The sequence below is a fragment of the Herpailurus yagouaroundi genome, unplaced genomic scaffold (genome assembly GCF_014898765.1).
Source record: "Herpailurus yagouaroundi ecotype Mexico unplaced genomic scaffold, PumYag 142, whole genome shotgun sequence".
Taxonomy (NCBI): Eukaryota; Metazoa; Chordata; class Mammalia; order Carnivora; family Felidae; genus Herpailurus; species Herpailurus yagouaroundi.
The window spans coordinates 53,751,073-53,769,556 of record NW_024412397.1 but is presented as its reverse complement, the minus strand read 5'-3'; the positions used below and the strand labels follow the sequence as shown (position 1 = coordinate 53,769,556).

Here is an 18,484-nt window from a genome sequence, read left to right as displayed (position 1 = left end):
TCAAGCTTTACTCCAGGTCTGTCTTACCTGGATATTCTTTCTCAAAATACCCAGAAACGAAGCTCTGGATATGGCAAAAGTTCACAAGAACAGGAATATAAAGCTGACAAACTAGTAAACACAAAAATGCTGAGTTATGTGTCAAGTGAATTTTGCCTTGTTTCTACAAAATAAATATCCAACTCACAGTTTTATTTTTCAAAATTATAGGATATCCTGATCTTTTTATATTACTGTTTTCCTTTCAAGCACCATTCTAAATATTTAAGTTTACATATAACACAAGGCATTCACTATGACTTACTCATCAATAAAGAGCTCAGTACTTAATAAGAGGAACACATACTAGTATGCTTTGATCACACCTAATGAAAGCAAAAACATGAATAACATTTTCTGGTATAACTTGCATGATATGTGCAACACGGCTCTAGATCTCTAAGGTGGCTTTTGCATGTCATTCACATTCTCAAAATACTGGATAACGGAGTAAAAAAGAACAAAGGCTTTGAATATGTATCTGTATTGACATCCAGAACTGCAATATATATGAAAACTTGGAGAAAATAATCTATGTCATGTTTCTCCAAGAGAAGAATTCCTAATAAAGTCATAGTAAGACTGAAACAAGACCTCTGCTTCCAAATGGAAGGCAAACTCTTCCTGATGAAGACAAGCATATTTTATTTTTTAAAGTTATTTTTTAATTCCAGTATAGTTAACACACAGTGTTGTATTAGTTTCAGGTGTACAATATAGTGATTCAAAATTCAACACATTATGGGGCGCCTGGGTGGCGCAGTCGGTTAAGCGTCCGACTTCAGCCAGGTCACGATCTCACGGTCCGTGAGTTCGAGCCCCGCGTCGGGCTCTGGGCTGATGGCTCGGAGCCTGGAGCCTGTTTCCGATTCTGTGTCTCCCTCTCTCTCTGCCCCTCCCCCGTTCGTGCTCTGTCTCTCTCTGTCCCAAAAATAAATAAAAAAACGTTGAAAAAAAAATTTTTTTTTTAAAAATAAAAAAAAATTAAAAATTCAACACATTACTCAGTGCTCATCATGGTTAGTGTACTCTTAATCCCCTTTAACTATTTCACCCATACTCCCCACCTGCCTCCCCTCTGGTAACCACCTGTTTGTTCTCTATGCTTAAAGGTCTGTTTTTTCGTTTGACCCTTTTCCCCCTTTTCTTCATTTGTTTTGTTTCTTAAATTCCACATATGAGTGAAATCATATGGTATTTGTCTTCCTTTGACTTATTTCACTTAGCATTATACTCTCTAGATCCATATGTCTTGATATTTAAACAAGTGTATTTTAAAAGCCATTTGCTTGAAGATGTTAAAGAGATAACAAAAGTGAAAAATAACTCAACAGGATATAAGATAGCGTGGAGATCCTGGGAAGGGAGTTTCACATTTAAGGCTGCTTTAATCAATCCTGGGAACACATCCTAGGCATAGAGGTGAACCTAGTCAGATAGGCTTCCAAGGGAAAAACAACTCAGCTTTGAATCATGTCAATCTCTGAATGTGGACTTAAACGATAAAAAGACTGCTACTGGCCCAAATAACAGAAGCAAATGTAAACCCAACCTGGAGAAAGAAAGTGCCTGACACTTCAAATTATTTCCATAAATATTCATAAACAAAATGTATGGTAAACAATAAAAAACAGGTACATAAAGAGGCAAGAAAACTAGAATGAAAACCGACAGAAGCAAAAGACCCCTGAAACAGACCAAAAGGAACTTGAGACAGACTTTTAATAAACTCTGGTTACTGCTTCTTAGGGTAATAAAAGACAAGACTGGGAATTCCAACATAGAACTGGACTTTAAAAAGCAAAAGCAAAAACAAAACTAAACTAATAATGCCAAACAGAAATTGTTTATTCAAAGATGGGTTTAATAGCAAACTGGATACACTGAAGGTATTTCAGAAGAAAATATCTAGAATGAAGGGAGACAAAAAAAAGAGTGGCAAATAGAGAAAAGAGGATGAAAGACTGAGAATGATGTAAGGACTAATATGCCAGAAAAAGAAGAAGGAAAGAATGAACAGAAGCCCTATTTGATGAAATGGCTGATAGTTTTTATAGGCTTTGATTTTATGGTCTTTGAGTTTGAAAAATTAAGTAGAATAAATAAAAAGAAATCCATGAATAGGCATGTCATAGTAAAATTGTTGAAAACCAAACTTAAGGCAACCAAAGAAGAGTGGAAATGATTACTTTTCAAGATAAAAATAAGGCTGACAGCTTAACTCCTCAACGTAAACAACAGGACAGTGAAGGCTGGCTTGAAAGTACTGCAAGAAAGAACTGCCAATCTAGAATATCATTTCTAAGAAAAATACTGATCTAGTATGAAGGTGGAGTAAATATATTTTCAGGTAAAAAAGAGACAATTCATCGCCAGCAGATGTACACTAGAGGAAATACTAAAGGAACTTCCTCAGATGCAAAACCTGAGTGGAAGATTAACAGAATAAATGAGTTAGTAAATCTAAATGAACACTATATAAACCAATAATGTATTCATAGGCTTGACATATACAATAATGAAGGCATTTAAGTTGAGAGAAATGGTGTTTAAGTGTTCTAAGATCCATGCAGGCCAAAGAGAGGGCAAAAAATGCAAAGTGTCGTCACACATTGCTATAGGATGCCAACTATGCATGCTGAAATCTCTTTTAAAAAACTCACTTACAGAATAGTAAGATCGTATAACTACCAAGTTAATGAGAAAAAACAATAACTAAAAACAATAAATTCTAAAGAAAAAGGAACAAAGAGTAGGAGGATCAAATAAACAGGTTGAGTCAAAAGCAAGTGCTTTCAGTTCTTATTTGTAAGATCTAAACTTTTCATTTAAAAGATTATTTTATTTTTTTATTTTATTTATTTAAAAAAAAAATTTTTTTTTTCAACGTTTATTTATTTTTGGGACAGAGAGAGACAGAGCATGAACGGGGGAGGGGCAGAGAGAGAGGGAGACACAGAATCAGAAACAGGCTCCAGGCTCTGAGCCATCAGCCCAGAGCCTGATGCGGGGCTCGAACTCACGGACCGCGAGATCGTGACCTGGCTGAAGTCGGACGCTTAACCGACTGCGCCACCCAGGCGCCCCGTAAAAGATTATTTTAGAAAACAACTATAATGCCATCTATAAAAGATCACTTAAAATATAAAGATACAAAAGTAATGAAAAAAGATATTTATCCAAAAACTCTCATGATCCCTAAGGTGGCTTTTGCAGGTGACTTATATGGAAAGTTGGTATACTGTTATCAAAGTAGATTTCCAAGCAAAAAGCATCACTAGAGAAAAAAGGTGAATACTTCACATAATGTTAGCCAATTCAATTGGCCAAAAAAAATAATAATGTAAATCTATATGTAAATATTAACATAGCCTAATAAAATGTGTAAACACTAACAGAACTAGGAGGCAAAGTAATTCTGTACTCATAATGGGAGATTTGCAACACTGCTTAAAAAATACACCTTATACAGGGGTGCCTGGGGGACTCAGTTGGTTAAGCGACCGACCCTTGATTTCGGCTCAGGTCATGATCTCACAGTTTGTGAGATCAAGCCCTGTGTTGGGTTCTATACTGACAGCAAGGAGCCTGCTCAGGATTCTCTCTCTTTCCTCTCTCTCTCTGTTCCTCCCCCACTCGTGCTATCAAAATAAACATTTAAAAATATATATACAGTAAAACCTTGCTTTGTGAACATAATTCATTCCAGAAACATGCTTGCAACCCAAAGCACTCGTATATCAAAGCGAATTTCAAGAACCATTGGCTCAGTTGTGATCATTCGGCATCACGTACTACTTGTATTGCAAAACATCACCTGTTTATCAAGTTAAAACTTATTAGAAATGTTTGTTTGTCTTGCAGAACACTCTCCAAAAAAGTTACTTGCAATCCCAGGTTTTACTGTATATAGAAAAATTAAAAATATAGAAAAAAATTAAACGTAGAAAAATGAAACACAAGGATTACCAAATTTTGAATGAACATAACACTGTACTTCACATGCAGTGTTTAATATTTTCTAGTGTACATATTTACCAAAATTGACCATATGCACATACTACAAAAACAATTATCAATTAGTTTCAAAGAAATGAAATTATATAAGGTAGGCTCTCTGATTACAGTGGAATTAAGCCAGAAATCAGCGACAGAAAAAGAATAAGAAAATCCCAAAATTCAGAAATTAAACAATATACTTCTAAAGAATAGCCACGGGTAGAAGATGAAATCACAATCGAAATTAGAAAATACCTCGATCCAAATAATAATGAAAATACAATGTAAAAAAACTTGCAAAATTTATACCTCTACATGTATAAACACATATATTTAAACATAAGTATTTATAGTCACATATATGTATATACAGGCTGAAAATAAGCATGTTAAGCAGCAATCCTAAGAAGTTTTAAAAAGGCAAAAGTTGGTTCTTCAAAAACACCTACAATATTTACATCTCCTGGTAAGATTAGCTGAGTAACAAAAAATAATGTGAACAATGGGAGATCACTATAGATCCTACAGGCATTAAAATTAAATTATGAATGAATTTTTAAATTAACATAAAGAATGACAAATTGAAAACTGTAAGTTACCAAAACTGACCAAAGGCAACAAGGAAATACAAATACTCATATAACTGCTGAATTTGAAGAAATTGAATCCATACTACAACCTTCCTCCCCAAAACTACAGGCACAGATGTCTACACTAATGAAATCTACCAAACATTTAAGGAAGAAATAATGACTCTCACACAAGATCCAGAAAATAAACCAAGACTTAGGGCCCACTTCTCCCTGTTACTTTAGTGAGGCATTCATGACCTAGATACTAAACCTAAAAAGAACGTTTAAGAAAGCGTAGGCAACCCTGACTCATTAATGTAGATGAAAAAATTCCAATCAAAATATTAGCAAAACAAAACAGTCAATACATAAAAGAGGTTATGCATCATGATGAAAATGGATTTACTCCAGTGATACAAGACTGGCTGAATGAACATTCAGAAAATTAATGTTCTGTAAAATTCAGCACATTAAAAAAGAAAGGAAAAATATCACATATTACCTCAATAGATGATAAAATCTAATGTCAATCCATAATAAATAGAAATTCTCTTACCAATGATTAGAAATGAACAGACTGATAAATATATCTACCAATGAAATTAGGAACTGGGGATGAATTAGAATGACCACTCTCATCATCTCTAAAATTTTACTGTAAGTCCAAGCCAGTTAAATATGGCAAGAAAAAGAAAATGCACAATGACTGAAAAGTAATAAACCTATCATTATTCACAGGCGTTGATGTGCATCTATTCTGAAATCCCAAAGAATCTATAAACAAAACTGGAGATTAAGGAAGTGAGGAGAGATGTTGGCTACAATGTCAATAAACACAAGTGAACTGGATTTCTGTAACCAACAACAAAGGTAAAAAACTTTAAAGGATGTTGTCTACAATAGCATCCAAAATATCAACGATCTTTATCTAGACATTATGCGAAATGAAATAAATCAGACAATTACATATACTCTATTATTTCACTTATATGTAGAATCTAAAAAACTCAAACTCGTAGATACAAAGAACAGATTGGTTGTTGCCAAAGGTAGGAGCTGGGAGATGGAGGAAATGGATCAAGGTGGTCAAAAGGCACAAAGTTTCAGTTAAAAGATAAGTAAATCCTTGGGAAGAAATGTGTAGCATGGTGGCTACAGTTAACAATACTGTAGCGTATATTTGAAAGTTGCTAAGAGAGTAAATCTTAAAAGTTTCCACCACAAGAAAAAAACTTTGTAGTTATTTAAGGTAATGCATGTTAACCGAACTACCATGGGAAACATTTGGGTGGAGATATATATCTATCTTGAATCAGTGTTATATACCTTAAACTAATACAATGCTATATGTTAATTATATCTCAATAAAACTGAAAAAAATCACCTATTTAGGTATTCATCTAAGTAAAGATGTAGGACACTTTGATTCAAAATAGTGCAAAATGATACAGAGAAACTAAAGAAAAAATAGAGGAATATGACATATTAGTAGACTGCAAGATGTTCCCAAATTTCTACCAAAACATCCCAACAGCTTTTGTTATTAAAATTGTATTTGGTATTTGAACTTGGTAATATGATTCTGAAATTTATATGGAAAATTAAGGGCCAAGATATTCAAAAAGAACAAAGTTACAGGGCTTGTTCTAGAAGATATCAAACTTATCAAGAAGTACGGTATGGTAAAATATAGACAAACAGGTGAAGAAATCAAAATAGGGGGTCAGATGCACACAAATATGGACATATGATTTAAAATAAAGATGGCACAGTGGAACAATGATCTCAATAAAAAATACAGACACAACTATATATGCATACATAAATTAAAAAAAAAAACCTGACCTGTACTTATACCTCATACATTAAAAATATTAATTCCAAGAATAACTGTACAAAATTATAATAAAAAAGAGCGGACAAAGTTGGGGCACTTGGCTGGCTCAGTCAGAAGAGCATGCAACTCTTGATCTCAGGATCATGAGTTCAAGCTACACATTGGGTGAAGAGAAGGCTTAAATGAATTAAAAACAAAACAAGGAAAGAGTCAGTGTTCCCAAGACCACCCCCAGGTTTGATGATTAAGAGAACTCACAGGACTCTGTTAATAGTCATACTCACAGCTATGATTTATTACAGTAAAAGGATACAAAGCAATATCAGGAAAGGGAAAAGATGAATAGGCAACATCCAAGAGAGAACATACACAAACTTTCAAGGGTTCTTTTGCAGTGGAGTCACAAAGGACTTGCTTAATTGCCCAGCAACAAGTTATGATAACACACACAAAATGCTGTTAACCAAAGTAATCTTATTAGAGACTCATCAACCACAGTTTTTTATTGGGGGCTGGTCACCTAAGGGTCCTCTGCTTAGTACATCTAAAACTTCCATATTCCCAGAAGGAAAGCAAAGGTTTAGCATAAACCGTATTTGGAGAAGTAATCACCACCACAATAAATCTTGCTACCATCACTTACCATGCAATATTGCTACATATTAACTACATCCTCCTAAATTATAGATTGTATCCTCATGTTTTTGTAACTGGAAGTCTGCATCTTTTAATCACTTTTCCCTATTTTGCCCATTCCCCTATATAGCTAAGACTTCTTTTTATTGAGATGAAATTCATTTCAAACAAAATCAACCATTTTAAGTGTACAATTGATTGGCATTTAGTACATTCCCATTGTTGTGCAAATACCATATGCAGTTTTTTGTTTTTTTTTTTTTAATGTGTGACTATATTTAAAAGAATTACTAAAACTTTCCTTCTGATACCCTGGAATGCTAAAATAAGATTCAATTAAAACAAATTATTTAAATATTTTGGAATACAAATAGCCCAATTACCACATATTTTAATAGATTCATACACTAAAAGATAATTTAGTAGTCTCAAAAGAAGGCAGTATGTGCTTTCTTGGATGTTTAAATGAGTCCCATGCATGAGTGTACCTTAAAGACTTAAAGTTACACAGTATAAGATAAAGACAGTGATGGTATATTTTGTTGTTTGTCACAACATAATAAGCAAACTCAAGACTATTTAGAAACATAGAGGGGCACCTGGGTGGCTCAGTCAGTTAAGCGGCCAACTCTTGATTTTGGCTCAAGTCACGGTCTCACAGTTCAGGAGATCAAGCCCCGCATCATGCTCCAGGCTGACACCTCAGAGCCTGCTTGGGATTCTTTTTTCCCCTCTCTCAGCCCTTTCTTGTCTCTCTCAAAATAAACATACATTAAAAGGGAGGGGGCACCTAGGTGGCTCAGTGGGTTATGCTTCTGACTTCAGCTCAGGTCATGATCTCACGGTTCATGGGTTCAAGCCTTGTGTCGGACTCTGTGCTGACAGCTCAAGAGCCTGGAGCCTGCTGCCGATTCTGTGTCTCTCTGTCTCTGCCCCTCCCTTACTCACAGTCTGTCTCTCTCTCTCTCTCTCAAAAATAAACATTAAAAAAAATTAAAAAAGAAACATACAGCAATCTAACATTGCCTTTACAACAAATGCACAGTCAGAAGATCTTTAACAAAAGTGGAGTGTCTACGAAAGATTTAAAAAAACAAAATGGTCCTTCAATACAGTTAGTTTGGACATATTAATATAATAATAATTTTGACTCTACTGATGATGAGTTAAGGAATTTTAAAAATAAACCTTTTCCAAATCCTTCTCAGGATTTTGAGAAGACAAGGGAAGTAGGAAGCACCAGGAATTGGTCTCCCCTTCCAGAAAACAACTGTACTAGCAGAATAGGTCTGATGTAAGTTTGGAACTCTCAAAGTTACTGAAGACTAAGATAGTAAATTACAGTGAATTTCGATCAATTTCAGCTCTTAGCACAGAAGTAACTATTCATTCCCCCCTTCCCAGCCCGATGGCAGGCAGATGTATGTCCTTGGAGCAGTCTATACACAGCTTTTAGGAGCCAGCGTGGGCAAAAAGGACCCTACCCCTCCAAATACTGGGGGATCTGTGCTCTGCTGCCTCTGATCACAGAGGAGCAGACAAAAATGCAGACAGCCATTGTTCCTGCCCCAGCCCATACTTTGCAAGCCCCTCATTCTCCAGTTTAAGTAATGTCCAAGGGACTTAAAGGGCCAGCACTCTTTCCCTCTCTTCACTTTCTTTTTCCCTTTTAGGGAACCAGACATTAAAGGACATTCATAAACAACTGCACATATGGGGAAAATTAGAAAGTGACCACACATGCCCAGGGAAAGAACCAGAAAAAGACATGACAAGACTTCAAGTATACACCTAAGACCGATCTGTGACAAACAGCCTGTAACAACTGAAAAAATAAACAAAAATAAAACCCAGCAAACCCCAGGTGAAGCAAAGAATATGAATTCCAGAGCTACCACATTATTAGCTTCAAATGTCTAGTTTTAACCAAAAAAACCACAAGGCAAAGAATCAAGAAAGTATGGGCCATTCAAAGGGAAAAAAATAAAAACAAAAACAAATGTTACTGAAAAATACCTGATGGCAAATATACTAGACAAGGACTTAAAAAACACCTGTCTTACAGATGCTCAAAGAACTGAAGGAAGACGTGGAGAAAATTCAGAAAGTGATATATGAATAAAATGGAAATATTGGTAAAGAAATAGAAAACCTAACAAGAAACCAAAAACAAATTCTGGAGCTAGAACAATAATGAAGTGAAAATTTCACTACAGGTATTCAAAGGCAGATTTGAGCAGGAAGAAGAATTAGTGAACTTGAAGACAATGGATATTAGAGTCTGAGGAACAGAAAGTCGAATGGATTGAATAAAAGTGAACAGAACCTAAGGGACCACTGGGACACTAGCAAGTGTCCTCTCTTTCACCAGAGGAAGAGAGAATATTTTGAAGACTGGCTGAAAACTTAACAAGTTTGATGAAAGACACAAATATATATATAGAATATGCTCAAGAGATTCTGCATAAAATGGACTCAAAGATACACACACCAAGACACATTATCATCAAACTTACAAAAGACAAAGAGAATACAAAATAGAATATGGAGAGCAGCAAGAAAGAAGCGAATCATTACATACAAGGGATCCTCAGTAACCTGATCAGATTTCTCATCAGAAAGTCTCCCCAGAGCCAAAGCATAAGAGACTCTTAAAAACTGAGAACAAACTGAGGGTTGATGGAGGGGTGGGAGGGAGAGGAGGGCATCTTTTGGGATGAGCACTGGGTATTGTATGGAAACCAATTTGACAATAAATTTCATATATTGAAAAAAAAACAAGAAAGAAAGTCTCCCCTTCCATTTTTCTCTTTGCATGGGATCAGGCTTTCCCCACTAACTCTTTTCCTTTTTTTCTAGGGTTACTTCAACAAACAAATCAAAAGCACACCTGGTGGAAGGGTTTGCAGAGGACTGACCAGTGTGACAGAGCAGCCAAAACGCAACAACAGATAGCATGCAACATACACCAGAAACGCTTCCTCAAGGGTCAGGCCCTGGACAATGTATGACCCCTTTTTAATATAGTACTTGCAGGTGCAGGACACATAACAAGCTATTAAAACACACAAAAGACACATACTTAGCCAAAATGATGAAAGGAAAGAATTCTCCCTTAAAGAAAAAGCAAGAAGAAATGACAGCCACAGAATTGTTCAAAACAGATATAAACAATGAATCTGAACAAAACTTTAGAATAACAGCCATAAGATTAATAGCTGGGCTTGAAAAAAGCATAGAAGATGGTAGAAAATCTATTGTTGCAGAGATCAAACAACTAAGACATAGTCACGATGAATTAAGAAATACTGTAAATGAGATGCAAAATAAACTAGCTACAGTGACAGTGAGGACAGAAGCAGCAGAGAGAATAGGTGAAATAGAAAATAAATGTATGGAAAAAGATGAAGCTGAAAAAAAGAGGGAAAGGAAATTACTAGACCACAAGAGAGAATTAGAGAGCTAAGTGATTCCATGAACAAAACACTATCCATATCATAGAAGTTCCAGAAGAGGAGCAGGAGAAAGGGGCAGAAGTTTTATTTGAACAAATTATAGCCGAGAACTTCCCTAATCCAGGGAAGGAAACAGGCATCCAAATCCAAGAGACACAGAGAACTCCCTTGAAAATCAACAAAAACAGGTCAACACCATGACATATAGCGAAACTGGCAAAACACAAAGATAAAGAGAGAATTCTGGAAGCAGCTAGGGACAAATGGGCCTTAACCTACAAGGGCAGACACATAAGGGTAGTTGCAGACTTGTCCAGTGAAACTTGGCAGGCCGGAAGGGAGTGGCATAAAATATTCAATGTGCTGAATAAGAAAAATATGCAGTCAAGAATCCATTATCCAGCAAGGCTGTCATTCAAAATAGAAGAGATAAAGGCTTTCCCGGATAAAAACTAAAGGATTTCATGACCACCAAACCAGCCCTGTAGGAGATCCTAAGGGGAATTCTGTGAGTGGAAAGCAGCAAAGACTACAAAGGACCAGAGACATCACCACAAACATGAAACCTACAGATAATTCAACAGCACTACATCCCTATCTTTCAATAATCACTGTGAATATAAATGGACTAATGCCCCAATCAAAAGACACAGGATATCAGAATGGATAAGAAAACGAGATCCATTTATGTGCTGCCTACAAGAGACTCATTTTAGGCATGAGGATACCTGAAGATTGAAAACGAGGATGGAGAACCATCTAAGAGCCACCCAGGAGCCCCAAACAAACTAGATTTTAAAACAGACTGTAACAAGAGATGAAAAAGGGCACTCTATCATAATTAAGGGTCTACCCATCAAGAAGAGCTGACATTTGTAAATGTTTATGCCCCCACTATGAAAGCACCCAAATATATAATTATCACAAACATAAATAAATGTATAGATAATAGGGAACTTTAATACTCCACTTACAACAATGTACAGATCATCTAGGCAGAAAATCAACAAGGAAACAATGGCTCTGAAGGACACATTGGACCAGATGGACTTAACAGATATATTCAGAACATTTCATTCAGAACACACTCTTCTCAAGTACACATGGAACATTCTCCAAAACAGATCACATACTGGGTCACAAAACAGTTCTCAACAGGTACAGAAAGACTGAGATCATACCATGCATATTTTCAGGTCACACTATGAAACTTGAAATCAACCACAAGAAAAAATTTGTAACGCCCCCAAAAACACAGAGGTTAAAAAACTAAAGAATGAATGGGTTAACAAGCAAATTAAAGAAGAAATTTAAAAATACATGGAAGCCAATGAAAATGAAACACAACAGTCCAAACACTTTGGGATGTAGAAAAGCACTTCTTAAGAGGAAAATACACTGCAATTCAGGCCTATCTTAAGAAGCAAGAAAGGTCCCAATACACAACCTAACCTTACACGTAAAGGAGCTAGAAAAGGAACAAAAATAGAGCCTAAAGCCGGCAAAAGAAGGGAAATAATAAAGATTAGAGCAGAAATAAACAATATAGAATCCAACAAAAACAAAAACAAAAACCCCCCAGCAGAATCAATGAAACTAAAAGCTGACTTTTTGAGAGAATAAACAAAATTGATAAACCACTAGCCAGACTTATCAAAAAGAGAAGAGAGGACCCAAATAGATAACATCATGAATGTAAGAGGAGAAGTAACAACCAATACCACAGAAATACAAACAATTATAAGAGAATACTATGAAAAATTCTATGCCAAAAAACTGAACAATCTGGAAGAAATGGCAACACTTACACACTACCAAAACGCAAATGGGAAGAAACAGAAAATTTGAACAGGCCCATAGCCAGTAAAGAAATTGAATCAGTTATCAAAAGTCTCCCAAAAAGTAAGAGTCCTGGGCCAGATGCTTCCCAGGGGAATTCTACCAGACATTTAAAGCAGAGTTAATACTTATTCTTCTCAAACTGTTCTAAAAATACAAATGGAAGTAAAGCTTCCAAACTCACTCTATGAAGCCAGCATTACCTTGATTCCAAAACCAGACAAAGACCCTAATAAAAAGGAGAATTACACGCCAACATCCCTGAGGAAGATATATGCAAAAATTCTCAAGGAGAACCTGGGTGGCTCAGTCAGTTAAGCATCCGAGTTCAGCTCAGGTCATATCTCGTGGTTCATGGGTTTGAGTCCTTCATTGGGCTCTGTGCTGACAGCTCAGAGCCTGGAGCCTGCTTCTGATTCTTTGTCACCCTCTCACTCTGCCCCTCCCCCACTCATGCTCTGTCTCTCTCTCTCTCTCTCTCTCTCTCAAAAATAAACATTTAAAAATGTTTTTAAAAAATTCCCAACAAGCTACTAGTAAATCGAATTCAACAGTAAATTAAAAGAATTATTTACTGTGATCAAATGGGATTTATTCCTGAGCTGCAGGGCTGGTTCAATATTCACAAATCCAAAAACGTGCACATTAATAAAGGATAAGAACCGTATGATCCTCTCAATAGATGCAGAAAAAGCATTTGACAAAATACAGCATCCTTTCTTGACAAAAACCCTCAAGAACGTAGGGATACAAGGAACATACTTAACATCATAAAAGCCATATGTGAAAGGCCCACAGCTAATTATCATCCTCAATGGGAACAACAGAGTGCTTTCCCCCTGAGATTAGGAACACAACAGGGATGTCCACTGTCACCACCGTTGTTTAGCATAGTGTTGGAAGTCTAGCCTCAGCAGACAACAAAGTGAAATACAAGGCATACAAATTGGAAAGGAAGAAGTCAAACTTTCACTCTTCCAAGATGACACAATACTTAGTCTACATGGAAAACCCAAAAGACTCCACCAAAAAAACTGCTAGAGCTGATCCATGAATTCAGCAAAGTCGCAGGATGTTAAAGTACAGAAATCGGTTGCATTTCTATACACCCAAAATGAAGAGAAAGAGAGATTACATTAGGTAATTGATCCCATTTACAATTGCACCAAAAAACGTAAAATACCTAGCAATAAACAATAGAAAGCTTATGAAAGAAATTGAAGAAGACACAAAGAAATGGAAAAACATTCCATGCTCATGGATTAGAAGAACAAATATCGTTAAAATGTTGATACTATCCAAAGCCATCTACACATTCAATACAATCCCTATCAAAATAACACCAGCATTCTTCTCAGAGCTAGAACAAACAATCCTAAAATTTGTATGGAACCACAAAAGACCCCGAATAGCCAAAGTAATGTTGAAAAAGAAAGCCAAAGCAGAAAGCATCACAAACCCAGACTTTAACTGGTATTACAAAGCTATAATCATAAGGACAGTTATGGTATTGGCACAAAAACAGACACATAGATCAATGGAATAGAGAACCCAGAAACAGACCCACAAATATGTGGCCAACTAATCTTTGACAAAGCAGGAAAGAATATTCAATGGAAAAAAAAGACAGTCTCTTTAGTAAATGGTGCTGGGAGAACTGGACAGCGACATGCAGAAGAATGAATATGGACCACTTTCTTACACCATATACAAAAATAATTCCAAAATGGATGAAAGACCTAAATGTGAAACAGGAAATAATCAAAATCCTAGAAGAGAAAACAGGCAACAACCTCTCTGACCTCAGCTGCAGCAATTTCTTATTGACAGGTCTCCAGAGTCAAAGGAAACAAAAGCAAAAATGAACTACTGAGACGTCATCAAGATAAAAAGGCTTCAGCACAGCAAAGGAAACAATCAGCAAAATTAAAAGGCAACCAATGGAACGGGAGAAGATATTTGGAAATGATGTATCAGATAAAGGATTAGTATCCAAAATCTATAAAGAACTTACCAAACTCAACATCCAAAAAACCCACAAATGATCCAGTGAAGAAATGGGCAAAAGACAGGAATAGACGCTTTTCGAAAGAAGACATCCAGATGGCACACAGACATATGAAAAGATGCTCGACACTGCTCATTATCAGAGAAATACAAATCAAAACCACAATGAGATACCAACTGACACCTGTCAGAATGGCTAAAATTAACTCAGGAAACAACAGATGTTGGCAAGATATGGAGAAAGAACACTTTTGCACTGTTGGTGGGAATGTAAACTGGTGCAGTCACTCTGGAAAACATGGGGAGGTTCCTCAAAAAATTAAATAGAACTACCCTATGACCCAGCAATTCCAGTACTAGGAATTTATTCAAAGGATACAAAAATGCTGATTCAAAGGGGCACATGAACATCACTGTTTATAGCAGCACTATCAACAATAGCCAAATTATGGAAAAAGCCCAAATGTCCATCAACATATATATCTATCTATCTATCTATCTGTACATGGAATACTACTCAGTGATGAAAAAAATGAAATCTTGCATTTGCAACAATGTGGATGGAACCATAGGATATTAGGCTAAGTGAAATAAGTTAGAGAAAGACAGGTATCACATGATTTCACTCATAGGTAAACTGGAGAAACTAAAAGATGATTATAGGGGAAGGGAAGCAAAAATAAGATATGAACAGAGAAGAAGGCAAACCATAAGAGACTGTTAAATACAGAGAATTGAGGTTTAATGGGGGTGTGGGGGTGAGGGGTGGGGAAAATGGGTGATGGACATTAAGGAGGGCACTTGCTGGGATGAGCACTGGGTGTTATATGTAAGTCATCAATCATTGGATTCTACACTGTATATTAACTAACTTGAGGAAAAAAAAAAAAAAGCAGACAATTTTCATATTTCACAGCAGAGGTCCAGAAAACAAAAGCAACAATTCAAGTGAATTCAATCCAAAATAATTTAGTAAAACTGTAAAAAAACAAAAAACAAAAAACAAAACAACACTAGTTCAGTTACCTATTTTACTTCATACCTTTTCAGTTTTCAACTATACAAATGTATATATTATAAAGTGCTCTGGCAACATAATGTAAATTTTTCTGATCCTAGTTTTGAAAGTTAATATAACCATCACAACAATCCTTCCCCAAACCATTTTACAAAGCTTACAAACAAAATACTTATTTTCTCAAAATAATTCCTGAGAAAAATTAAAACACTAACATTTTCTTTTCAATCATAAATTACTTTTTCCCCAGCTGAGCCAGACAAACATCAAGGCTGAAATCACTTTATAACAAATTATGCATAAAAATATGAAATGACTTGAGAAGTACCTGAAGTAGAAACAGCCATCTTCTTTGTCATTATCTTTTATTTTATTACAACTAAATGTTTCTGCCTAGAAAGGAAGTAGGAGAGAAGGAGGGGAGGGAGAAATCAGGATGAAACCTTTATATTTCCACTAAACGCAAATACACAGATCACATCTGGATTTATAAATACATACACACACAGCTATACATATATATCTTTACAATGCATTAAAATTAAAACAAATTTTTTTTACATTTATTTATTTTTGAGAGACAGAGCATGAGCAGGGGAAGGGCAGAGAGAAAGGGAAACAGAATCAGAAGCAGGCTCCAGGCTCCGAGCTGTCAGCACAGAGCCCAATGTGGGGCTTGAACTCACGAACCATGAAATCACAACTCAAGCCAAAGTCGGATGCTTAACCGACTGAGCCACCCAGGCGCCCCTACAATGCATTTAAGATTCAATAATGAGATTAATCATGGGGACAACCATTAAAAAAAATTTTTTTTTAATGTTTATTTTTGAGAAAGAAAGAGAGAGAAAGAGAGAGACAGAGTGTGAGCAGCGAAGGAGCATAGACAGAGGGAGACACAAAATCTGAAGCAGTCTCGAGCCTCTGAGCTGTCAGCACAGAGCCTGACTCAGGGCTTGAACCCATGAACCGTGAGATCATGACCTCAGCTGAAGTCGGACGCTTAACTGATTGAGCCAACCAGGCGCCCCTGTGACATACCATGTAAAAGGTACAAAATAGATCTCTGTGGGGGTGACATGGTAATAGCAGCCTGATGGGACTGACAGTATAAATTAAGGAACCTAGTTAAAGTTCCACGTGGCTACTAAGCACTTGAAATATATCTGGATCAAACTGAAAGGTGGTGTAAGCATAAAATACACATGAAATTTCAAAGACTGGTAACATAAAAGAATGTAAAATCTCATTAATAAACTTTAAATATTGAGTACATGTTTAAATGGTAACTTAATGTTAGGTTAAAACTACTTTAAAATTAATTTTACTTCTTTCTTTTTACTCTTTTAATGTATCCACTAGAAAAATATAAATATTATGTGTGACTTATATTATATTTCTATTGGACTGTGCTGCTTAGACCCTCAACTATTCTCACCACTCTACCCTCCCTCCTGTATCCTGTAAGTATATCATCACATCTCTTTACTGTCTCATTTTATATATTATCTCTTAGTGGTATTTAACAGTGCCACTGTCCTTTAGAATTTTTTTAAATGTTTATTTAATTTTGAGAGAGAGAGAGAGAGAGAGAGAGACAGAGAGAAGGAGAGGAAGGGAGGGAGGGAGACAGAGAGAGGGAGAGGGAGAGGGAGAGGGAGGGAGGTAGGGACGGATGGAGAGAGAGGGAGACACAGAATCCAAAGCAGGCTCCAGGCTTCAAGTTGTCAGCACAGAGCCTGACACAGGGCTCGAACTCACAAACTGCAAGATAATGACCTGAGCCGAAGTCGGCTGCTTAATTGACTGAGCCACCCTGGTGTCCCTCTCCTTTAGATAATTTTAAAGTGTAAAATATCTTAAAGTTCAAGGAATATCACAATGTAGGCTACTCTTTTTCAAAAGAATCAACACTTAATTTTGAAACATATTCTAATATACTCATATATACATACATATCTCAAGTGATGAAGTGGGTTAATGTGTAGTTCTTCAGTATATACAGACTGCATTCTTGCATTAAATTACATTTAAGGTAAATGTAAGAGTTAATTTTAACTTCTAAAAATGCTTCCCCAGAACTCACATTTGCTGGTGGTCGGTTCCCACTGTTAGACAGCTGCCACATTTTCATGGAAATACGTGCTGGATTAATATTTTTGATGATACTGTCATCTTCAGAAATAACAGTAATCATAAAATCTGTCATGGTGAATATTAAAAAATTATTTCCTAGTCCACTTAATGAATTTGGTTAAATAACCGTACGTCTTAAAGTGTACATTTTGTTTAAATGTTAATAATGAAATTCTGAAGAAAACAAAACCATTCTGTAATCAGCATTCCCCAATAATCTGTCTATAAAAATATACTAATCCTGACAGACAACTCTAATGCTAAATCTCTTCCAGAAATCTAACACATACATCTTTACTATTATTAATCCTTTGCCTTATTTTCACAATCTGCCTTGCTAGAAGTTCTACCATGCAAGACCAAAAAGGTTAGACTGTGGATACTCAGCAACACAGAATAAGGCAACTGGTCATAAATCCATGTGCTTTATGTATTGAGAATTCAGTGTATATTTTACGGTTTTATTCACTTGGCACCCATATGATGGGTATAATTTTTTAAAGTTTTGTTTACTTAGAGGGAGGGAGGGAAGGAGGGAGAGAGAGAGAAAGTTCAAGTGAGCACAAGCATGTGAGTGGGGGAGGGGCAGAGGGGGGAGAGTGACGGAGGGAGGGAGGGAGGGGGAGAGACGGGGGGGGAGGAGAGAGAGAGAGAGAGAGAATGAATGAATGAATGAATGAATCGCAAGCAGGCTCTGCACCAGCAGCTTAGAGACTAACGTGGGGCTAGAACCCAGAAACCGTGAGATCATAACCTGAGCTGAAACCAAGAGTAGGATGCTCAACTGACTGAGCCACCCAGGCACCCCTGATGGATATAGTTTTTTAATGACAGGAAATAGGTCTTACCTCTTGAAACAGACTTAAAATTATGAGTATAAAGGCTATGTATATATGTAACAATTATTAAAAATTATTAATTTTATAATCTAAACTTTTTGGTCTGC

The 18,484-nt window shown here is 36.2% G+C and overlaps 1 protein-coding gene across 1 annotated transcript in view; it reads right to left on the bottom strand.

The window, feature by feature from the left end:
- The window catches only part of SMCHD1 (structural maintenance of chromosomes flexible hinge domain containing 1), a 156,058-nt gene that overhangs the window by 45,844 nt on the left and 91,730 nt on the right, over nt 1-18,484 (bottom strand). Inside the window, exons 33-34 of the mRNA XM_040479284.1 lie at nt 17,489-17,604; nt 15,731-15,795 (exon numbers count right to left, since the gene is read on the bottom strand). Coding sequence (XP_040335218.1) covers nt 15,731-15,795; nt 17,489-17,604 — 181 coding nt within the window. The remainder of the gene's footprint in view (nt 1-15,730; nt 15,796-17,488; nt 17,605-18,484) is intronic.